Source organism: Gymnoscopelus microlampas (genome assembly GCF_963454915.1).
Source record: "Gymnoscopelus microlampas genome assembly, chromosome: 18".
NCBI classification, from domain to species: domain Eukaryota; kingdom Metazoa; phylum Chordata; class Actinopteri; order Myctophiformes; family Myctophidae; genus Gymnoscopelus; species Gymnoscopelus microlampas.
In genome coordinates this window covers 14,838,748-14,864,511 of record NC_139955.1, presented here as the reverse complement: position 1 = coordinate 14,864,511, position 25,764 = coordinate 14,838,748, and the positions used below count along the sequence as shown (strand labels likewise).

Below are 25,764 nucleotides of genomic sequence, written 5' to 3'. Positions count from 1 at the left end.
ATGTTGGTTGCCACGGTCGTGGCCGTGCTGATTTGTTTTATGGTGCAAAGCTTAGGAGCCCCGACCCCTGGCAAAGCATGCTGGGAGCGTGTGCCGTCGGATGCTGGCAGAAACAGCAGTTGTGTGGGTGAGTATATAGACTATAGCTTAAATACAGTAAGTCTAACTGTACAGAGATGTTCAGTACGGTGTACAGGAGACATCCTCGGTCATTAAGTGTTAGTACAGTGTGTAATGCTGGCACTCTGCAACGGGCTGTTGTTTACTGTCAAATCTAAACTTTGGGGGGCGGCAGTGGCTCAGGAGTAGAGCGTCTGTCTGCGGTTCGATCCCAGGCTCCTGCTGGCTTTGTGTGGAAGTGTCCTTGAGCAAGACACTTAACACATAATTGCATCCATTGAGCAGGTTGGTGCCTTGCGTGGTTGCCTCCACTGTCAGCATGTGAATGAATGTACCTAAAGATGATTACTTTAGCTGTAAGGACAGCAAGGAACCATATAGTGATGTCTTGAATATTTTCCCTGTACCATGTACCTGTTTATCTACACTTTCTACAGTATGCATGTCCACCAAGACAGGTTTGTTTGTAGGGACAGTCAGTCCTTTATGATTGATTTCTTGACTATAACATTTCAATACAGCCGGAATCGAAGGAAGTAATACAACTTTTAACGTTTGTTTTCCCTTTTACTTTATATTATAAAGTATCAAAGTATGACTTCCAGTTAAAGTAAGTCACTGCATCTTCAGTGAAAAAGTAATGTACTTACTGTAATTACTAAGCACTTAACTGGTTTAATAGTATTCACCAATACTTGACAAAACAATAGGCAACATTACATTGTCATATACTGGGAACAGTATCTATTTACATATACATTATAGCTCACTATTAATATTTGAATATTGTCTATATATATATTGTCTACTATATCACCAGGGGTCATAATATTACATTATGACTCCTAATGATGACATATTGTTCATGAACTACACAGTCAATTACATATATGTAAACACACACACGCACGCGCAATAAAGGTGTAGAGGTAATAAGGATAAGGATAGGATAATTCCTTTTAACAGGTCGTTCATGAAAGTCCTTGCGGTCTTGTTTCCAATGAGAACCTGTGAGCAATTAGGGGTTAAGAGTCTTGCTCAGGGACAAATTTCATTTCATCGACACATATGCTGACCTGGCCTGGAATCGAACCTGGGGCAACCAGGGCTTCTGGCTCCCTAGGCGGGCTCACTAACCATTCAGCTATGGCCGCCCCCAATAATACGTTATTATTGGGGTAATACGTAAGTAATACGTTATTTACTACTTTATGTTCTTCTGTCTGTAACTGCTAACTTAATTTCCTACACGATTCAATTAATCAATAATGAGTTCTATACAGAGGAGCAAATCTGAGAAAATGCTATCATTTTAATGACAATAAAATGACAGTAAGCATTCCTATATGGTGGTTTAGTAATGGACACCTCAATGTGAAACAAAACAACAGTTTTTCCACTCTATCTGCATTATCATAGTGACACCCTAGTGTCGACTGCTAGGCTTTGGTTGGTCAAACAAAAAAAGAAATTCTCACACAAAAGGAAAACCTCTATCACCCCTGAAAGAGTACACGGTTTTCCATGCATCACACTCCCCGCTTGGCAGACCAGACGGTGTGATGTACGCAAGGCCAAGCCGCCTGCTCCGTAGGGGTGTTGGTCAATGAGGATGACCACAGAGAGAGAGAGACAGACACAGAGAGAGAGAGAGAGAGAGTTAGAGACAGTGGTGGAAAAAGTACTCATACTTACTTAAGTATCAATACTGCAATGTAGAAATACTCTGTTACAAGCAACTCTGTTGTCCGAAATTAAAAATTTACTTGAGCAAAAGTACAAAAGTATTGGTATCAAAATGTACTGAAAGTACCAAAAGTATGAAGTACTCATTATGCAAAATCTTTTGAAAATAGCAGATCTACAAGCTCACGACGCGTCGCGTCGCAACACGTTGTGAGCTTGTAGATCGGCTATTTTCAAATAGCCAAAGTTTAAATAGGGCTGACATGGTTAATGTAGGTTTTGTAATAATAATCTACAAAGTAACTAAAGTTTTCAAAGAATTGCAGTGTAGTAAAAGTACACTATTTGCCTCAGATGTAGTGGAGAAGAAGTAAACATACAGAAAATTGGAAATACTCCAGTAAAGTAAAAGTACCTCAAAATTGTACTTAAGTACAGTACTTGAGTATATGTACTTAGTTACTTTAAACCACTGGTTAAAGAGAAAGAGAAAACAAGAGGGGGGGGACCACCAGAAGAGGTTTAGAGTTGATCATGCCTGTCCAGAGGTTAGAACCTTTGACCAGGTCACACTTTTCTTCTGCCAGGTGAACAGTCAACCATAATATAAATCTGAACTGTTCTGTCCAGGCCTTCTGTAGACCCAAAAATATTTTGATTGCGGTCGGTAATCGGATAGTGATGCTTTGATTTGAAATCCTGAAATGATCTAGCCACAGCATTTTTTATCCCTAATTGTTGTATTTAAATGGCTTGGGTCCAGAGGTATCGGTTCAAATCCCAGGATGAATCTGGTTGAGGAAGTGTTTAAGTACCTCCCTCAACAACACTTAACACTAACTGCTGTAATGGTCAGCGGTAAAAGACTGTAGTTATACTGGTCAGACTTCAAGAGGCCAACAGCAGAACTCTGAGGTTGTACTGGGTACCTTGCAGTGGCCAACAGCAGAAGAATGTGGTTGCACTGGGCAGCTCTCAGTTGGACAACAGTAGGAGTTGTATTGGGCATTTCAAGAATGGCGAGGCTTAAGACCTGGAGCACAGTCACAGAGCCCAGTGTGTGTTATCAGAATATAAGTTCTGATAACATTTTAGGGGACAAATAGGCCATGCAGTTGCTCAATATTGATAATCGTTTTGACATTTTAGACACACATTTAGAAACGGTTGTTAAAAATATTCGGGTGCATGAATACATATCATAAAAAAATGTCTAGATGACGAAGTTCGACCTGGGCTCATTTACTTTTCTTGTCAAGCACTATGTACAATTTCCAAGTAGATTCTAACTGTCCCACCCTATCGGTATACAACTCGGACTGCACTGAGTGGACAGTGCGGCCATAGGCCTTAGTATGGTTATTTTGTAGGATTATGCACAGAAAGTGTGTGCATAACTTTTCACAAGATAGCATATGAACCATTGTATGAGAATACGTTGAATATTGAGTCCTACTGAACATCAGCCAAGCCACTGGTATACCAATGGTATTTCTAAAGTATGTGAGGCATGGCTAGTCTGCATGTTGTATTTCTTGGGGTATTTCACAGTAAACACAGTATTGTCCCCAATTTATCAGAGGTAAATCAGACCAGATAACCTTATAGGAAGCCTAACGGTATTCAAGATGGGGTCTCTGTGCACTTGACAATCAAAGATGAACCACAATATATGAACTTGTCATGAGCGGTCACAGCGGAGTCTCGACCCAAACTGCTCCCTGTTCTGTTTGTCTTGTCTGGCTCATTGTTGTATTGTTTTCATCATTCCAGAGCATCGGTGACCAGTAGCCATGGTGACACATGACAGTGTTTAGTCTAGCTACCATTAGTCTCAGACAGGCGCATGTTTGTTTTGAATCCATAGCTCAGCCTGACTAAAGGGAGGTCACTGCAGCATATATACGATAATATGAATGTAAAGATGCAGCATGTTTCACAGGATACAGATAAACCTTGTGGGCACTGCAACATTAAATTGACAGTTTTTTCCCCCAAAAAGAATGCGTATGCTTTGGAAAATGGTCGGAAATTATGTTAAGTATACATGATTCTAACATGCACAGTACATCATTATCAGACCTAAATTTACCCTTCAACGTCTAGTTTATCCGCCCATTTATCCCCCTTAAATGTAATAAAAAAATATTACATGTATTTGGTCCCTCATTTGTAAAATAAACGTAGATATAAAATCAAATATAAAATCAAATCAAATATCTACATTTATTTACTTAAATACATTTATTTAAATAAATAAAATAACTACATTTCTTTTTACCGTTTCACATACTTGGCAACCAACTGGCACTTGCAATCATTCAATTTACAGAATTAGGATTCCCCATTACTTAGTATTTTATGAATTGAAAGTTCTTGTATTGAAAACTGCATATAAACTTTATCCAAATTCTCTGTGCATAACACAAATGAAAGATGTACTGCAAACAGTGTCAAAGATATAAGAGCCATTCACAAAAAGTTATTGACCAAGCGATGGATGGGTTTTCTGTCCAAAAAGGTTATATGTTGATGATAAAATCCATGCCATGGTCTCAGTATCTTCATTCATATGTGAGGATTTTCACTGTGTGAAAGCAAAGCGCTTGGACCTTTGTGTTGCTAAGAGACGCGGCTGCCTTGAACTTCACCCCGTTACACCCATGAATAGATTGTGTGGAGAACGACATTGACTTATTGATTCAGCACAGTTAACCGTGCCATTAGCCCAGAGGGACACAAAGTGCGAAGCTGCAGCTATTGAGATGTTAAATGCTACCTCAGTTACAAAAAGCAACCCAGCTTTTATTCAGCTGTTGGACTGAGAAATACACTGCATCAGTGTGCGCTCCAAGGTCACCAGCATCCACACGCCTCAAAAGCTCTCAGTCTTGGCTATTGCTTTAATTGCAATGGTCCTGACCCAAACTCATACGCGTACCATTTTCAAAAATACAAGCAGTTCTTGCTAAATGAATGCTTGCACAGAATGCAAACAAACTGTGATGCCTTTGTAAAGGACAGCGATTTAATTAACCTCTTGGGTGATTAGGCTGGTATTTTGTTGAAATAGATTGCCCCATAATTTTAATTGTAAAAACCTATACACAAAAAGGTTTGATCCCAGCAAACAACCAGTGTCCATAAACCAAGTTGACTACCTAAAACGTATGTTTTGCAAAGCTCCAGAGCCTTACCTGATCTTTGGCCATGGTAAAGCCATCCATCGCATGGACCTGGATGGGAGGAACCAGAGGCGACTGGTGGCAGGGGTGGGGAGTTCCATTCTGCTGGACTTCCATTCCAGAGAGGAGAGGATCTACTGGGCTGACAGACACACTGGGGTCATCTACAAAGCATCAATGACAGGAACTCAGAGACAGGTGGTCACACATTTACCAAAGACATCAAAACAATCTAATGCCACTGGATGGTACCAGTTCAACTCTCCTTGGCTCCAGAACCTTCCATAACCAGAAGCTTTCCAGAGCCCATGTTTCAGTTCTGCATGTTTTTTGTTGTTGTTTCTTTTGTTTACATTTTTCTTTTGTATGATTTACATTATAACCAGAACCACCACTGAAGGGGGTAACAAAAAGCTTGTAGATCTGCTAATTTCACGATTATAGAAACATTTACAAGGTTCTGAGTTCTGGGTTCCAAAACAACAAAACTATTTCTCATAACATTTTAGTTGAGGAAAAGGGCCATGCATTTGCTCAATATTGACTTATATCACATTTACAACTAGTTGTTTGTTAAGTTTGTTAATAGTATTTGGGAGCACTATAGGGGAGTCCATCATCATGACGCAATGAGGCAATGATGCCATTGACGATTCTCTCAGACCAATCAGTAGTGTTTTCATATTATCTTTGGTAGTGCCTCAGCTTGGAAGAGAGGTGATACCAAAAAAGGATCAGGTACTAGGTGCTACTTTAGCCCAACAGAAAACCAAAAAAGTCAGAGTACAGTCTAATGGAGTTGAGCTGGTACAATGCAGTGGAAAAGTGCCATAATCATTTAATGAAATAACAAATCATTGCCCACTGCCCTGCAACTTAAAATGTTATTGTATTGTTTATCCTACAATTAGAGATGGAAAGGAATTGGATTATTTGTCATGAACAAATCCATGGAAAAGTGGTGAAGGGTTTAAATAATCGAATGTTGCATTTTGAAAACATTTCCCAGAAACTGTACTCCTCGGAGAAAGGGATCTCAGGCCTTGCGGTGGACTGGCTTTGGAACCGCATGTATTGGACCAGTGAGGAAAAGGGAACCATCAAGAGAATGGATACTGATGGGAAAAATGAGAAGACTTTTATAAGACATCTGACCCAGCCCAGTTGTATAGCTGTTGATCCCCATAACAGGTGCGTCTTATCTGCAACTAACCCCAACTACTTTCGTCCCTATTTTGGGCATGTCATTATAGGCAAAAAATGACAACACGTTGTGAGCTTGTAGATCAGCTATTTTTGCTATTTTGAAATAGGGCTTAAGTGGTTATGGCTTCATTTAGACTTTCTTGCGTAACAATGGCATTTCTTTAGTTAAAAATACATATGTTTTGTCAACCGTCAGTGTTGTCATTCTTGTTAACATGTTGTTTAGAAGTTTTAACAGTTGACATGATGACGTAACATGGATGGCGCTACATTGCTGCTGTCTTGGTGAGCCTTCTTGAAAAAGACTCAATGGAAATACATGACACATTTAGCACTACACTAAAAAGTGAAATGACTACAAAATGAACTCAAATAAAATAAGACACAATAAAATTCCACAATACAGCTCCAACCAGCGTGGCTGGCACATAGGTGCAACACGACTTGACTGACTCTCACATACCAACAAGCTCTATTCAGAGACACAGCAGGGAGACATTTTGACCAGGCTACAAGATGCCAGCCATTTTACTGCTTTTTGGTTTAACAAAATAATGTCAAGTCTTGCCTTGATGCCGTGTAATAAATTTACAGCATGCATTTCAAATGCACTATGCATGGCATTGCATTGTAAAACAATGATTGTTGTTATTTAGTTGTTTGACCACCTTTATCCCACTGTCAAAAATAATGTTTGGTTTTGTCCATTATGGCCAAGCCCTATCTAATTCAAACAGTGTTGCAGGTTTGTGTTCTGGTTGTCTGCTGGGATGAACCCCAGCATCCAGAGGTCTAACACAGTGGGGAAGACAACAGTGACAACGCTATTAAAAATCCCAGAAGGACTGAGGGCTCTGTCCATCGACCGCGCAGACAAGAGGCTGTTCTGGGTTCAGTTCAGCTCAGATGGAAAGAGCACCATTGGTTCTTGTGATTACGATGGGAATCTGATCAACCACATTGATCAGCCACTTCGGTGAGCAAATCACCCCACCCACATCTCCATCCACTTCGATTTACATGTTTATTTATACTAACTTGAATAATCTTTTCATTCTCTTCTTAGCTCTTGTCCACTAGTTTAGATTTATTTAATATTACACTGAAAATATGGATTTTTCACCCATTTTCAACATTATCTTCATAACATTGGTCCTCACTAATGCTCATTATAAGGGTTAGGGTTAGGTTCCGTCTACTCACTCTGCGTCTCATTGGTGGACCATGGACAGTTCGGACACCTGTGTCTTTGTGGAAAGTGTGCACACTGAAATAGAAGTCATTGTTCTTGCATTAATAAACAAATAATAAATAAAAAATGTTTTAAATACTGTTTGAAATCTTCCTACCGATGAAGTCACTGGTTGGCAGGTTTCTGAACTGTCCACAGCCCTCCCTTGAGACACAGAGTGAGTAGACATAAACGGTGCCATCTTATAATGAGCATTAGTGAAGACCATTTATATGAAGATAGGTTTAAAGTGATCCTTGAAAATAAATCTAAAAGACACACCATTTTGGCATTGCTTCTACCTAGCTTTTTTTTGCTGTGCTTTTCTTCTCCTTCATTTCTTATGTACAGTATGTATTTATCATTATTATTGTTTGTTGTTTTAAAAAAAAGTACTTGACTGATTGGATTCAGTATATCCTCGATGTTAGGCAGAACCAGCTTCATTTTTAATTAATTTATTTTTATAAATCAGCTATTGAACACCCTTTACGTCTGTGTGTGGGTTTTACAAATATTTAACCAATGAAAAGTATTAAATAAGTGCTTATGACTAAACCTCTTAACACCATTGGATCTTCAAACTGTCGGACAAACCACCTAACTCCAACTTGTGGAGTTAGGTTGTTTGTCCCCCATTGATTAGAATGACGAACTCAGAAGGAAAAAGATAATTAATGGTCAAAAACCTCCTAACTCCACTTGAGCTGTATTTGGGTAAAGTGACGATAATATAAGGACACATTCAAGTATCTGACAAGTTAACGTATTAAGTCACCATAACGACTTTGATGAGGTAGTATTGTGTTGTTCTAAAAACATGTTTTGTTTTTTTCCTGAAAAGTTAATATTTTGGACATAGCTGGTTTCTGTCCGACAGCAGAGATATGTTTTTACACTATGTTTTCTTTGAAAAATATTTCCTTCTATACCAAATTATTCATATTAGTATCATTATTTATTAGCTTCTGTAACAGCACATATTTTCCTTTGGGACCATTATAGTTGCATCTTATTTAATCTAATCTTATCTTCTCATAGATCTCAGTCTTTGGGGCTGTCAGTCTTTCGGGACTATGTGTATTATACTGATATTACATCCCGTGCCATAAGACGAGTCAATAAGTACAATGGAGGAGAGCCAGTGAACGTCAACACAAAGCGGCTGAACAAACCCCCTGTTGACCTCACAGTGGTACATCCCTTCAGCCAGCCAATAGAAGATGACTCCCAGCCAGCACTTTCAGGTTACAGTTTTATCTGAACTCTACAGTACTAACCATGGTAGAAGGCTGTCCTTCACGTTTATCGTGCATCTTTGATTGATTGAATACTTTTTTTTAACAAGATTATTACCAGCTATAAGGATAACACAAAAAAGCCCTGTTTTCACTCAATGCATCAAGACATACAATACATACATACAATACTCATCAGTAAAATCTCAGTAGTAGCAAAGGGTAGATTTACAGAAAAAGGAGGTGTTCTACTAAGCCTAATTGTATTTTTAGGTCATCCATTCTAGCCTGCAACAACACCGCAGACAATTATTTTTCAAACTGTATACAGGAGGGCTGCATGGTGGTTCAGGCATTTAGTGCACAGACCATACGGTATGCTGAATCAGTATCCTCCTGAATCAGTATCCTGGACCAGGGTTTGAATCCGACCACCATCCCGTCATAATTATACATTCAGGTTATACCAGATTATTTTTTCTAATTGCTCAAAGCTACAATGGCTGAATCTGTTCCTTATAGCATCCCCACAACCAGTACGCTTTTGTAGCGTCTGTCTTTATCCTAATTACACAATATATTTACACAAGACTTAGGTATTTAGAACCAACAACCTAACTTAATCTTACTTATATAGGTTAATCAAATCATCAAGCTGTAGTTTTTTTTATAACTTATACAGGGTATCAATATTTAAAAGCTCACAGATTTACCTTGCAGACTTACCTATTTTCACTTTTTTTATATAAATCGTTCATTAATCAAGACAAGAAGTTTGAAATAATCGGGATATTGATTTGAAGTAGTATCAGCAGACCTATACAGTAGCACTGAAAATGTATCCATGCAGGTTGCGATGAGAGGACTGAGGACTGCGTGAATGTCTGCTCTGGGCCACTGGAACAGGGGGTCTGTCAATGCAGTGAAGGCTTTGCCCTCAATACGCAGGGAAACTACTGCGAAGGTAAGTAGCTATTAGACACGATACTCGTCATTTCAACCAACTAAACTCTGTATATTTAGTTGACCGGCGTCCCCAGGGCTCAATACTCAGCCGATCTTCACGTTATCAGCCCATAAACTGGGCTCCAAATTAGCACAACGCATCCCATACATTTGGGCCAGTTGGGTCTATTTGGGTCTCATCAGCAGCACTTGACCCATCCCGTTTCCCTCTACACCAAATCTCTTTGGTAAAAATAGCAGATCTACAAGCTCAAGCTAAGAGCTTGTAGATCTTCTATTTTCGCTGAATGTTCGTCGCCAGAATAGGGATGATATGTGGTTAAGTGTTGTGGTAATTATTATATAGCAGATTGTGTGGATACACTATATGTTATCCACTTGGATGTTTGTTATGTATAATGTTGAAACATGACACGTGTTCCATAGACATAAATGAGTGTGCGCTGTGGAACCATGGCTGTTCTCTGGGCTGTGAGAACCTCCCAGGGTCCTACGTGTGTACCTGTCCCCAGGGATACGCTCTGCTTCCGGACAGGAAAACCTGCCAAGGTATGCTGCATAAAATATATACAGTAACAAGTGAAGCTCTTTTGGGTTATGCTGTTTCAACTTAAAATGTAGTTTATTTTTACCACAGTATGTGTAGGACTGCAACTACCAATTATGTTATTAGCGATTATTCTTTTGATTAATCGAATAATACATTATTTTATATTTATATTTCTCAACAAATCAAATCCAAAAATGAAAAAGTGAATATTTTGTGGTGGAATTTGGCTCTGGTTTTTGCTGTAGTGGTGATGAAAGGAAAGGAGGCGTTTGTCCCTCAGACACCCTGACCTCTAAGGCCAATAAAGCGGGTCGGGTCAGACTAGGGACCGCAGACAGATATGAGCCGTCTGTTTTGACTTGGGACACATGGGTCAAACCACAGACTCTCTGCCCAAGAAATCCGGAGTATAAAATTAACCCTGAGAGTGTAAAAAAAAACGCCCAAGTTTTACTCTCTCTGGATTTTTCTGTGGGACAGTCCACAGGGTATTGGAGGGGGTCATTATTCAGAGGTTATGTAAGAGACCACAGGTATTACACAGCCACTTCACCCTGGCATTTACAACACAACTAGTCCATACCCGTTGGGGGATATGCGCACATGATCTGGCAACCCGGGAGCCAGCGAACACAAAAACGCTAATAAACAGCTGACATTTGGGGAAAGCGAAAAACGGGCTTCGCTGTTCCGTGCACATGGTCAATGTGTGCAAATTCAGATCAATTGCTGCAGCCACTGAGGAGAACCGGGCAGAAGAGATTTGGGCTCACCACCCTCACACCACACTCACAGAGCTTTGTAGAATTATAGGAGGATGGTGAGGATTTCCGTTCCCTGTGATCTAGCTCAATTGGATACACAGTCAAATCCTCAGGGTTAATATAATCCAATTGTAACTCAGAGTGTACAAATGTAACCACATTTGTACTCTCAGGGATTAAATTAATTTATCCAATTGTAACTCAGAGTGTACAAATGTAACCACATTTGTACTCTCAGAGATTAGATTAACAAGGCATTAACACTATCAGGGTTGCTCCCTATCTACTTCCATGACTACTATTAGGGCTATAGGGCATAGCAGTGGCGGCCATTTTCTGGTTCCACTTCAAAATAGTCAATGCATTTTTCCCATTGACATTTCCAAAAATATTGATATCAATTATTTTAAGCCTTGAATCAAGCCATCCAGGGTCCTGGTGAATCATGACCATAAAACGTTTGATTCTGTGAAAAAAAAAAATTGAAAACGGCAAAACAAAGGGTATTTATTAAATATAGTATATCATATAATTAAATATAAAATAAATAAAAATCACAGAAAAAAAGGTTTAATGGTCATGATTCACCAGGAACCTGGATGGCTTGATTCTAGGCTTAAATGAATTGATATAAATATTTTTGGAAATGTCAATGGGAAAAATGCATTGACTATTTTGAAGTGGAACCAGAAAATGGCCGCCACTGCTATAGACACAATCAAATATCCAAATAAAACAAAAAAGTAAAGTATAAAGTATTGATATTGATATATTGCCCAGCCCTACCTCCTATATCCACCAATTAAGGTGATGTACATTATGTAGCAATTCTGAGGTATGTCTGTTGTGCTTCATACTGCTGCTCTGTTGTCCGTATCTACAACAACACATTCCTTCTATGTTGGAAACCGTATGCCAGTCTGTCATCTGCCACAAGCATACGCAGACTGACGTACATAAGGTGGAGTCAGAAAGAGCTGTAGTTTTAATGTAAACACACTGTGACTGTGTGGATTTATTTTGTACCTTAAACAACTATCATAACATCTACATCGAGATACAGTAGAAGCCCAGGTTGAACACACTGCATTATAATTTCTCCCTTTCTAATCTAACAGCCATTGTTGAGGAGAACCCCCCCAACAGGAAAGGTCCAGTCCACAGGGACAATAGGATTACATGAGCAGGTGACATGTGTAATAGGGATTTATTTAGTCAGCCCATGGTCGGTAATCTGGTCTGCAGAGGGAAAGATAGGTGTTGCTGAGACAATAGGCCCAGATGACAATGACAACACTTCCTATACTTCCACACAGTTGACACCATGGATGTTTACATTAGTTTATATTTTATTTTTAGGTTATGCCCATGTTATTGATGTACATAGTTGTCTGGGTAACACTTTTTATGAAGCCCATGTATATAATGCATTATAATCTGCTTATAACACTCTAATTGTAGTTACAAATATTCTTAGTGCTTTATAACAATAAAGCCAATAAGGTCAAGTATACCAATAGGTCATAATTAATGGACACTCACAGCCATTTAGCTTTTCAAGGATCGTGGTGTATTATACTGCAATTCTAATAGGTGTAATACATTATAATAATTTCTAAATGTTTTATAATGACAGTTATAATGCATTAGACACTACAAGTGGTCATTAGGCGCTTTAAATAAGGTAATATAAAGTGTAGGCAGAAACATTTTGTTGGTCTTGCATAGATTAAATGCAATTTCTTTCACTTAACGTAAAGTACCCAATGACCACTCATAGTGACTTATTGTCAAATTATAATGCATTACAATTATAGCGCATTATTTATTTATTTTGTATTGAGTGGCTGCACCCCTCCTTGCCTCGTCTTAAAAACCCTGACCCCGCACCCCAGCGCCAACCACCATTGAGGGAAAAAAGGGGTAAATAGTATATAATTAAATAATAATAATAATAATAAAAATAATAATAATAATAACAGAATATAATTAAAACTAAATTAATAAATTAACAAATAATAAATAATAATGATAATAAATTAATTATAGTGTATTATAACATTATAATGTACTACAACTATGATTCTTAACAAAAGAAAGTATGTGAGTGACCAGCAATTATGAGGTATTACTTATAATTATTACTTTTAATATAATTATTTTTACCTACTGAATACCAGATAGCCTCTCTACCCTACCTACAGCCGCTCCATTATAATTAATTATTTTAGTAAAAAATGTTATTACAACAATTACTAATCTATTGAGTGATGCCATTAATCTTACTCTAATTAAGTCATTTGGGTTATCAGTAGGAGTAGAATTCCTCATCTCCACATCATTTTATTTTATAGCTATCATATTGGGTTACTAAATTCCTAAGTTTGTGACATCTTGTAGCTGAAACTATCTCATGTGTTTTTTTTTACAACATAACGCTGGCCCAGTCATTTACAGAATTAAATTTACATTTCACATATTAGACCTTTACACAAAGCTCTTACCCAGAGATTACAATGCTGTGCAATTAGAAAACCAAAAATGTTAATTCCTAGATTACCAGAATTACAAGACACAAAATAAGGTGTAACAGGTCATTGAGTCTGTACTATCCGGCTACTGTATTTATCTTTACAGGAAAAGACTGTAGTTTTGAACCAACATCCTCCCTCCCTCCCTACGTCTCTCTCTCTCCCTCTCTCTCTGTCAGTCAGATGACAATACATTATTTGACTGTATTGTCATCACACTTTCCCCTATTTGCTGGGGATTATAGCCCATTTCATAAAGGGATTGAACCGGAGCACAGGTTAAGACGCTTCCTGCCCGACCATCTGGCTTTGTTGAAGTTACAACTGTACTTGGTCCAAACATAACCTGGGAAATAAATATTCTACTAACATTGTAACTTATGTTGTAACGTTCAGGTCAGCGGTGTTGTCGTTTACAGCCTGAAAAGTGATGTGCTCCATCCACAGAGATACTACCATGTGAAGCCAACATGACCCAGTGTGGTCATGGATGTCTGTCTACAGACCAGGGTCCTGTCTGTGTGTGTCCAGAAGGGTCCAGGCTGCAGGAGGACGGACGGACCTGCACGGGTACGTACAAGCTACGTTTACAATGACGGGACAGTCAGGGGTTTGGTTGCAATGAGTGTCTTGCTCAAGGGCACTTCAGACAGGAGGTCTGCCGCAGAGCATATTGGAACTTGTGACTTTTATGTTGTGGCAATGACTCTAACCACAGGTCCAAAGTCCAAACTGCCTTCACCAACAACTTTGCTCAGAAATAATCTCAAATACTCACTTACTAATAGTAAAAGCGCTTAGACTAATTGTAGTAGAATAGTAGTTGAAAACGATTGCCTTTAGTCAACATCACAAGATGCTGTATAGAACTATGACGAGTCAGTAGCAGCAATAATGGTGTCAAACGCTTAACGACGCTCAACACTGAGTGAGTGTGTGAGAGAATGAGTGAGTGAGTAAACAGACACAGGTTGACACTGACTCAGTGTGACGAACTGAAGTGGGTTAATCATAAACAGAAGCTTGTGTGTGTGTGTGTGTGTGTGTGTGTGTGTGTGTGTGTGTGTGTGTGTGTGTGTGTGTGTGTGTGTGTGTGTGTGCACACATGTGTGCGTGCGTATAAATCACGTGGTTTGTCTGTTGCAGGATGTTATTCTGCAGACAGGGGGGGCTGTAGTCAGCTGTGTGATATTGTGAGTCCCGGAGTGTGGGAGTGCAGCTGTCTGCCTGGATACCTGCTCAGCCAGGATGGGAAACACTGCACAGCCAGTGGTGAGTCATACTGACACAGACAGGCTTTGTACGTACGGATGTATGGACAGACCAGCCCACCCAATTTAAAATGTTCAGCTATAGAACAACATTTGATTTCCCAGATCACCAACACTATGAGCAAATGTCTGTTGTATGCTGATAGAGTGGTCTGTCGCAGATTCTCTCACACACACACACACACACACACACACACACACACACACACACACACACACACACACACACACACACACACACACACACACACACACACACACACACACACACACACACACACACACACACACACAGTGCAAGTATAGATAGCGCATGTACAGTATGAACAGATACAAAGGAACATAAAAACACAAATAGACAGAACGATATAAATCATGTATGTCTATAGCTACTGTACACGTGCTTTCTTGAACCACACATGCATAACTAGAGTAGTGTGTGCGTGTGCCCACCCAACTGTTCGTTCTGGGGGGCCATAAAAGATAATTGGCCGAGGGGCCCCGCAAGACTTAATCCATCCCTGGTGCTGGCTAATACACACAGGCACACATAAACACATACTGTACTGTATGCGACAACATGCGCCAAATAATTTCTGTGACCATTTTGCTAACGTCCTCCTTACATATATTCATATTGTGCAGGACCTCCTCCCTATCTGCTGGTAGCCAACCTGCAGGACATCAGAAGAGTTGACCTGGATGGCAGTGATCAAACGCTACTGGAGGAACCCAGAGGAACCATCATAGCTCTGGACTATGACCCAGTGCAACATAATGTAAGAAGAGAACTACTGCTACTTTTCTATTCTATCAGCTAGTTAACTGCATTCACCAGGTGTCCTGAACCTAAATGAGTTCCTGTTTTGACTACAATTGAAACCAGCAGTATTTTGTGTCATGAGGAGGAGTTAAGAACCACAGCCCAAATGAAACTACATACTGTAGTTCAGTGTTTGGACATTTACCAACTGCCACCTACTGGACAAAAATGGTTATTTCATTTCAGTCCTGTATCCCATGGTTGTAGCTCTGACAGCTACCCAGATTACCGTTACCCATAACCCTAATCAAAACAAAAATATTTATGATCTAATATCTACTTTGATATTAGCCTCACTAAGGCTTGTTGGTGTTTGTTTTGTATTTTCAGGTGTACTTTGCCAGTACAGTTCTGAAGACCATTGAGCGGTTTGATGTGAGTGGTGGGATCAGAGAGGTTCTGGTCTCTGAGGGTCTGGGTTCTCCAGAGGGTCTGGCCATCGACTGGGTGAACCGTAAGATGTACTGGACCGATATCAGGTGATTGTCAGTAACAAAAACGTGTGAAAATCTGAGATCTCTGCATGTGTATTCTTAACACCTTGGAGAGCTTGGAATAGATACAGATATACATTACATTCATATCAAAATGTATATCTGTTTAAAATTAGATAAACAAACAAAATTCTACTGTTGTTCAATAGGCTTGTTAAAGACATGTACAATACATATAGAACTCTATGCAAGGCATTTTACGTTCTCACATAAGAGTGGTAGGATTCCGGTTAAAAAATCGACACAGTTGACCTTGAGATGTTTGAAGAAAAACGTCTATCCATTCATAAAATGCATCTATATAACCACTTGAGCCCTGTTCTATATTTTGTAGTATGGCTGTCACACAATGAAAATGGACAATCTACATGCCCAGATAAGAGCTTGTAGATCCCCTATTTTTGATATTTCTGCAGAAATTTGCCGATAATGGCATGCCCAAAATAGGGACGTCAGGTTGAAAATGGTTAACTCATCTAATCATCTATCCTGCAGTCGGTCAGCTGTGGACTACAGTACGTTAGACGGACTGAACAGAGAAACCATCATTAGTGAAGGTCTGGACAAACCAAGAGGAATCGCAGTTCATCCTCAGGCAAAGTAAGACACAGTGTAGCGGCACTTCCTGTTCCGAATTTAATAACTTTATGATTAACTGTATATTTAACAGTATTTTCCTTCATCTTTGCTCTTTGAGGAAGTTGTTCTGGACGGACCAGGGTTCAAGGCCTGCGGTGGAGAGGTCGTCTTTGGAAGGGACGGAACGTCAGGTCATCGCTAGCGCTAACCTGGTGACGCCGAGCGGTCTGACCATCGACTACACGGAGGACAGACTGTTCTGGTGCGACAGGAGGAGGGGGGTGGTGGAGACCTCCAGCCTGGACGGGGCAGACAGACGGGTCCTGACCGAGAACCAAGTAGGTGAGGCTGGTGTGGCGTTGCACACACAACAATGCACACAAACACCTCGTGATACAAGTACACGCACACACACCTATGCACGTCAGGGAGAGGTGAGTATTTAAGGGTCCCCAGTGGATGGGAAATTACTTTTCTGCATTCAGCCAGCAGATGGCTGCTCAGATGGCTCAGATGAGCGCACAGAGGGAGCTGTTAGGGGTTAAGTTTCTTGCACAGGCACACTTTTTATACGTAGACTGGTCAAGCCGAAGGTCGAACAGCGACCGTCTGATTCCCAGGCAGCCTCTATAACCACTCATCTAGGGCTGCCCATAAGCTGCCTGGGACGCAGGGTATTGGCAGATACTGTAAATAACATTTTGTTTTGCTGTTTTTTGCTGATGTTTGTGATATGTGAATGACAATATTTATGGACACATTTTCTTGCTTGTAAAATGTACAAATGTGAGAGACATGAGCTGCTAAGACTTTAGATTTTGTAATTTTGTCTTTAGAGTACCCAATTATTTTACGCCTTTTTTCTACCAATGTAGTCGTTATGCTATTTAACCCTCCCCACACATTTCTGTGTTGCCACTGCTATTGTACCCTACTGGCTAACCTGCCAATGAGAAGCCCCCACTGGGAGGACGTAGTGCCCGCTGACAGGCACAGCCCCAGCCCGTAGGAACTGCTAGCGCGGTGACAAAGATTGCCCTCCCTGCCCGGCTTCCCTTCCACAAACACGGCCAATTGTGTCTACACAGACGCATGGATAAGCTGGATGCACCGCCATGGATTTGAACCCCTAGACTCTGCAGTGGTGGACAGGTATCTGTACCACCTTAGTGTGAGCCAACTGTAGCGTCGTATTATGATTTGTAAACCACTGTTGTGTTGTGATTTTAGAATACTAGAGTTCGGTCCGCTATGCGGCCCTCACACCTACGTCGCACCACCGATACAACCGATATGCCCATATATGGATTTCTCTGTATCTGTCAGTCCATGTCCCTTTTATGGCTATATATGGAGATCCCTGATGTCATCAGTATATGCCCATATATGGACATGCCCCCTTTTGTGCCCATATATGGAGCTGACTTTTTTTTGCACCTGATGCCATGATGACACATTTAGGTTAGACAACACACTCCACATTTTGGCGTAGTTGCATTGGGAACCCCTTATATGGTTATGGCGACATGAGCGTGACAACGTGGTCCGCTCGCCCGCCGGCCGGCCCTCCCTTAGGCTAATTTCAATATAGGATTTGCCAGTTCTTTGTTATAATGTGAATACAGTAGGGAGCAGCTCTAACATGTTTGTAGTCATGGTAGATCCTCTGCACTTTTCCTTAATTCACTGCTTTCTACAGCCAGTATATGACAACTGTTAAAAACCTTCGCACACCTGGATAAAAACTAAATACAGTAAACATCAACAATAAAAGAATGGCCCACACACTGCCCCACTTGCACGGTACAGGATGAGATTTATTGAAGCAACGTTTTGGTCAGTGACGACCTTCCCGAAACGTTGCTTCTCATGTAGTTAATAACATTTCTCCCTGGACTCACCTGGTAGGCACAGAGGCAGGTCCTCGTGTATCAGCATTTTCAGTTGCTCTTCTCCTGATTGGTCCAGGGCAACCTTTCGACCTGGCAGTGTTTGAGGACAGGCTGTGGGTGTCCGACTGGGAGGGTAGACACCTGAGGAGCATCCACAAACGAACTGGGAAGAAACTGGAACGCATCCATGGCGACAAGTTTACACCGGCATCCATAGTAGTGGTGCATCCTCTTGCAAAACCGGGTATGGAAGACAGGACAGGTCACTCCTCCTTCTGTCTGTTTTGTTATCAAAACACATTGAACACATATCAGAAACACATTTCTGATATTACAGATATACCAGCTAATATACTGTAGTAATTCGATTCCACAAGGTTTATCTTATTGTGCAATAAAACAAGTAAATATACTAATGACTGAGCCTCCAGGTGTCATGTTCCATGCTTACCTCCAGGGGGAGACGTTTGTTTCCACCAGAATGGAGGCTGCACCCACGTGTGTGAGAACAGGCTGGGATTGGCCCACTGCTCCTGTCTGTCACACTACATCCAATCAGAAGACGGGAAAGGCTGCTTGCCTGTTGACAGGGCATTCAATGTAACAGCAGGTAATAAATCTCAGGATATTTCTGTTAAATTGAAAATGTTAAAGTGAGTCATGACCACAAACTGTAATGTATTTTATTTAGAATCTGGAGACAGTGAATCGGCTGACCCGATTTCCATCAACAACAAAACACTCAACGATGAGAGCACACCCCTGGTCATACCTGGGCCCTCAGATGAAGAGCAAGCTGTACACTCTGATGAAGGCAGCGAGCCTGCAGAGAAGATGGTTGCTGGTGAGCAGCTACAGCTGTGTCATCCTGGACAAAAAACACAAAAACAGACACAGAAACAACTGCTATTTTAATTTAATCTAAAAGGATTATGGTTCTTGATTAAACATAGTAATTCTATTCATTTTGGTATCCTTGTACTCCTTACTATTGGTTGATTGCAATGTTACTGATGTCAGATCTGATCCTTGTACTCCTTACTATTGGTGAGTGTAATGTTACTGATCTAGAAATTACAGTATACTGTAAGTGTGTGACCAGCTAAAAGCCATAGGATGACCAGCTAAAAGCCCTAAAACATAAGTGTGAAATGTGAAATTCAGAATTTGAATGTGTTGCTGTGTTTCAGACCAGGATTTGTGCTACTCACTGCGTTGTGGTGTGAACGCCCAGTGTCAGCAGGAGACAGGAGGCAGCCCCACCTGTCGGTGTCTGAAGGGCTACATAGGAGATGGAAAGCTGTGCGTGGGTCAGTATCATACTCTGTAGCTGTCAGCTTGGAGATTAGACAACCATCCTGTAATGTAAAAGGCATTGGTCTGATCTTTACAACAGTCAGTGTACATCTGTTAGCAGCCGTGTTTCTTTGAGCAGGAGAGGGACACAGTGTAGGAGAGACATAATAGGAACGCTGAGAGGGACAGTGTAGGAGAGATGGCAGAGAAGCTCAGAGGGACAGTGTTGGAGAGACGGTAGGAAATCTGAGAGGGAGACGGTGTAGGAGAGATAATAGAAAAGATAGTGTAGGAGATACAAACAGTAGGAAACCTGGGAAGGTGACAGTGTAGGAGAGACAAATAGTAGGAAAGCTTTGGGGGAGGGCAGTGTAGCAGAGAAAAATAGAAGGAAAGCAGAGTGGATACAGTGCAGGAGAGACAGACCTACAGTATAGTAGATAAGCTGAGAGAGAGACAGTGTAAGAGATAAACCATAACAAAACAGAGGGGAATAGTGTAGGAGACAGTGTAGGAGAGACAGACAGTACGAAAGCTAAGACGGACAGAGGGTAGGGGAATTGGGGATTCTGTAGACAGGGGAGAAGGATCTGGTGGGATCTGATTCCAACCCAGCAGATGTAAGACCACTGACTCCCTCTGTATTGTTGTGCTTCAGATGTGGACGAATGTGTGTTTGGCCTGTCTCTGTGCAGCACTCAGGGATCAGAGTGCATCAATACAGAAGGAGGATATCGCTGCCAGTGTCAGCCTGGCTTCACTGGAGAAGGACACCACTGTGCTGGTGAGACAACACCTTACTGCTACCTTTCTCAACCAGTGGTTTGGGACCCAAGCAGCCTGACAAACAAACAACTTTGAAGAGAAATATTCCATTGTTGTATTTGTTTGACATTATCTTGTATATGTATACAGTATATAAGTATGTTTTCATTCAAGTCTATGATCATCCTGTTCATCTTGCCCTGCTCTCCATTCCTCTTGCAGATATTGATGAGTGTAAACTAGGAACACATCAATGTGACCAAAACGCAGCATGTCAAAACACACCAGGGACTTACCTCTGTACCTGTCACCCTGGTTACCATGGCAATGGACACATCTGTCAAGGTGTGTCAGATTTACTACTACTAACAATGTACAGTAGCAGAACTCTTCCACTGAGGCTGTAAGAGCCATCTTTAAGGGGCTTCCAGGAGGTCCCCAGCTAAATGTGTTAATATAGCATTAAAATCAGTTCAATCTCTTTAAACCTATATACCTAGGCTATATGAAAATAGCTCATCTACAAGCTGACAACTCATCACGGTACGACGTGTTGTGAGCTTATAGTTCTTCTATTTTCCAAAAATGAAACACTAACCACACAAATCTTGTATGGGGTCCCCGGCACAATTGAATAGAATGAAAAACACATGTGGAAGCAGATGTCTTAGGGTACATCGTTCACTACATTAATTATGGATATCAGAATCTTTGGGAGAGAGAACAACAAATCAAATTGGCCTTGAAAAATCCCTATCGAACAACCTATACCGGAGAGGAACTGTAATATTACTGGAATACTGTATGACATGTAAACACAACAATGACATGATGTAGCTCATTGGGTAGAGCAAGGCATTAACACTTCTGGGGTTGCGAGAGTAATTCCCTCTGCAACCACCAAAACAAAAATAAACACACCGGCAAACTGCAAGTAAAACATGCATACACCGCAAATTACTCAATACTTTTTTTAAGTACTGTGTATGAGACGTTGCCCTCCTGTCCTGTCCGTCTACAGAGGCAGAGAGCAGGGCTCCAGAGACGACCAGACGTCCCGCCGATGTCACCACAGAGAACAGCAACGCACCACAAAGCTGTCCCTCCACCCATGACTCCTACTGCCTCTACCAGGGGGTCTGCTTCTACTTCCCTGAAATGGAGTCCTACGCCTGCAAGTAAACCTCCCCAAACACAAACACACACACACACACCCTGAGCTCAGCTCACATGAGTGTCACATCGCAACGTGTTGTGAGCTTGTTGTTAGTCTATTTTTGCCGTGTGTGACACTGCCATACAACAGTATAAAAGTATAGATCAGGCTTAAGTTGGACAGTTCACTTTTGGGTAGTCGTTACAAAAATCAATGAAGTGAAGTTAATCAGAATTGAGCATTTGACAAAGCTGTGTAATAAGTATTAAAGCCTAGGTTAACATTTCTTTGAAAAGACAATTTTTTAAAATAATTTCTTATGACCTTTACTATTATCTACAGCTCATAATTGTCTGTTATCAATGTTTCAATCAGTGACAGTAGCAGTCCACTCTGCCGTTAACTGTCCCATAATTAGTTTTCTGCGTGTTTGTGTCCTTTAATATATTCAAAAGCAACAGACAGTACAGTACAGTATGTATTCTACAGTAGGAGGATGTTACAACCATTTTACACTTTGAACACCATCATGTACAGTATCTGTTACAGCTTATCACCACTAGATGTCACTATTGATCTGTGTGTGTGTGTGTGTGTGTGTGTGTGTGTGTGTGTGTGTGTGTGTGTGTGTGTGTGTGTGTGTGTGTGTGTGTGTGTGTGTGTGTGTGTGTGTGTGTGTGTGTGTGTGTGTGTGTGTGTGTGTGTGTGTGTGTGTGTGTGTGTGTGTGTGTGTGTGTGTGTGTGTGTGTGTGTGTGTGTGTGTGTGTGTGTGTGTGTGTGTGTGTGTGTGTGTGTGTGTTATCCTAGCTGTATGTCAGGCTACATGGGTGAGAGGTGTCAGTTCAGCGACCTAGAGTGGTGGGACCTCCAACAGGCCCAGGAGGAGAAGAGGAGGAATGTGGCCATCGCAGCCTCCATGCTGGTCATTGCCCTGCTCTCCATCGCTGGCATTGCCGCCTACTGTTATGGGTGAGAGGAGAGGATAGTGAAACTAAAAGGGATGATGGCGAAAGGGACAACACAGAAAAGTGAGGAGGAAAGAAAGAAAATGGGAGAAGGAGAGAAAGAAAGGCTTTTTCTGCCTTTATTTATATATCTTGTGAGTCTATACAGTAGACTGACAGGAAATAGGGAGAGAGATGGGGAGTGACACGCAGCAAAGGTCGTCGGGAACGGGAGGCATTAGCAGCCTAGGTGCCCGGACCGCCAGCCGTTCCGGGCCAAAAGAAAGAATGTTAAATGTATTTTATTCATGTTGTGGACGCTGGAATCATAAGACCGGGACAGATTAACCTCTCTGACAGCCAATAAGCTGACAGTGTTGAGGGGTGTCTATCAAACCCACAGGGATGTGATCCATGTAATGCGGGTGTCTGCGGCACGGCAGAGGGTCTGAGAACTGCTCACATGTGGAACGAATGGCGACATGCGACCCTGGTTCTCCATGGAGCGAGAGAGCATAGGGAAACTAACCCCCTACCCACCCTTCTCCTCGCCTCCATTTCCACCTGATCTGAGTCTAAGTGGGTTGATTTGTTTTACGATTGTTTTGGAGGCTTAGGGACAAGGCTGTTGCTATTCTACACTACTTTGACTCACAAAGCAACCTCACACACTCCTCCTCCCCTCTCCACTCCTCTCCTGTTCCCTCTCTCTCCTGGGTTGTGCTCTCAGCTTCCCTCTGTGGAAGTGGCACGCTTTCAATTACATGCTTGGTTTACCTTGTTCTACAGCAATTACACATAAAAATAGGTCATTTCTCGGCCACAAAATGGAGCCGGTGAGGTATGACCCCTGTGGAAACGCAACATGGCCTCTGCCAATACCACCGCATTAAATTGCCTTTCGCACTCCACTGCTGGCGGGGCGTTCGCACTGCACGGTATGGGTTTCGTTCAGAAGACTGAAAAAAAAACACTCTTATGTTCATCTGTCCCTCCCCACAAATACAAACATATGCCATGCATGCACATACACCAGAACACACACACACAGACGCGAGGCTTTGCACTAAATCACATCCATCTCCTCAGGTCCAGTAGAAGATTAAAGAGATCAGATATATACATGACTATAAGCCACTTAACAAATACAACTCATACTGTGAATGGGTCAGATTGATACAACTCCACACGTTGCCCAGTATAATCACAGTCCTCTGCTGGCCACCAGGAGCTGCCCAGTACAGCCACAGTCCACTGTGCTAGGGACCTTATGCTCCCTCAACCTTATGTTACCTCAACCTTATGTTTGCTCAGCTCTATGTTAACTCGAACCACAAACCTAACACCAACCCAGCCAACCCTGATGGAACACAGGGCTGAGGGAACATAAGGCTGACCCCACTGGGAGCTGCCCAGTATAATCACAGTCTTTTGTTGGGCACTGGGCCTCTGTGGCCCAGTTCAACCAAAGTGAATGTGATTCTGAGGATGACGACGACTTTGGAGATGGGATGTGATTCAGAGGTTGATGAAGCGTATTTGGGAAGGCAATTCCAATACCAAATGACAAAAGTTGAAATAATTATTTGTATATATGTATCTACAGTATATATCTATCCATTCATCTATCCAGATCTAGACGCTGTTTCCAGAAGAAGCATCCATCAGTAGACAACATTAGTGAGTTAAGTACGACAGATGACAGTGTGACAGAGACACCCAGGGTAAGCTCATGTCAATTCATTTGGATAATAATATTCTCCATTTTACATAATGATTTAACCATTTTAACCCAGGCATTCCTATTTTGGACAGTCATTATAGGCGAAGATGAAAAATGTATAAAAAGCAGCATTTACAATTTTACACAGAATTTAGAAGAATTCAAAAATAGCAGATCTACAAGATCACAGTGCATCGCATCACGACACATTGTGAGCTTGTAGATTTTGATTTTTCTTTTTAAATGTATAAGAAATATTTTGGAATAGCCAGGGCTTAAGTTGTTAAAGGCTGAGACCTTTCGTCTTGTCTGTTGGTTTCCCTCCAGTTCTACGTGGTGTTGGAACACGGAGGGCAGGGGAAGGTTGTTCATGTCATGGGTTGTCCAAGGAGAGCAGTGTGTCCATCCTGTTCCTCAGAAACAGGTACATGACAGGCTGACACAGACACACACGTCCACGACCCCCACTAAACACTTTTATTTCAGGGGTGTCCAGGTGGTACAGAGGTAAAGCACCTACCACCACCACCACTGATTGAGGTTATTCCTCCACGGTGCCTCCGACTTGGCCAGGCACTTTAAGATCACCCTCCCCTGCCAGTTGTGGCGGGGGGGTGATCTCTGTCACAGCATTAGTAATCCGAGTTCCCAGAAGTTCTCGCACTGCATTAGCGACTCCTACAGGTTGCTTGGGGTGCCTGTTCAGGAGAGAACTGGGAGGGATAGGTGGTAACTCCATGTGATCGGATCCATCACATGAGACATGTCTACATCCGCCCCAGACCAACATTAGGGATTGACGGTGATGACAGTAAAACATTGGGGGGGAATTGGCATAACTATTACTTTTAAAAAGATTAAAAAAGGAGACTTTTAGTTTTATTTGCTTCTTCTCTCTGCCTGTGGTATCGTACCTGACCGAATCACAGTCATGCTGATAAACAGTATAACAGCCGTCCCTCTTGTATGATATTACTTTTATACTACAGTTCTACTAGAAAAGATTTATCAAGTAATGGGGGGAAACAGTTTATGATTTTGACAATAATTTTTGTGAATGAATAAAAACTATTACGCTTTGGTCCAGAAAAAAAATAATCTATGTTTTTGTCAGGTGATGCTGTTGTGGCCGAGGAGGTGGGGTCCTTACCCAGACACAATCAGGCATACGAGTGTTCTATGGTACCTACTGCTGCCATGGAAACCACCAACGGCAGCATCCAGAAGCTAAAATCCATCGACAACCTCATCTTTCTAGACGACCCACAGCCAACCGACCCAGAAACCCCAACCCCTGGGTCACAAAGCCCAACAACCGGAGCCCCATGCTCGCCTGAGGCCTAG

The 25,764-nt window shown here is 41.5% G+C and overlaps 1 protein-coding gene across 1 annotated transcript; it reads left to right on the top strand.

The window, feature by feature from the left end:
- egf (epidermal growth factor) lies at positions 1-25,764 on the top strand (the record flags this gene model as incomplete). The annotated part of the gene is made up of 24 exons (XM_084041675.1): positions 1-127; positions 4,990-5,189; positions 6,001-6,182; positions 6,943-7,173; positions 8,542-8,675; positions 9,517-9,630; positions 10,059-10,181; positions 13,925-14,047; positions 14,624-14,749; positions 15,394-15,527; positions 15,902-16,050; positions 16,561-16,665; positions 16,763-16,986; positions 18,613-18,780; positions 18,994-19,146; positions 19,228-19,380; positions 19,727-19,846; positions 20,491-20,616; positions 20,820-20,942; positions 21,619-21,775; positions 22,561-22,722; positions 24,331-24,421; positions 24,748-24,844; positions 25,535-25,764. The coding sequence occupies 24 exons, from the start codon at positions 1-3 to the stop codon at positions 25,762-25,764; spliced, it is 3,552 nt and encodes a 1,183-aa protein (XP_083897801.1).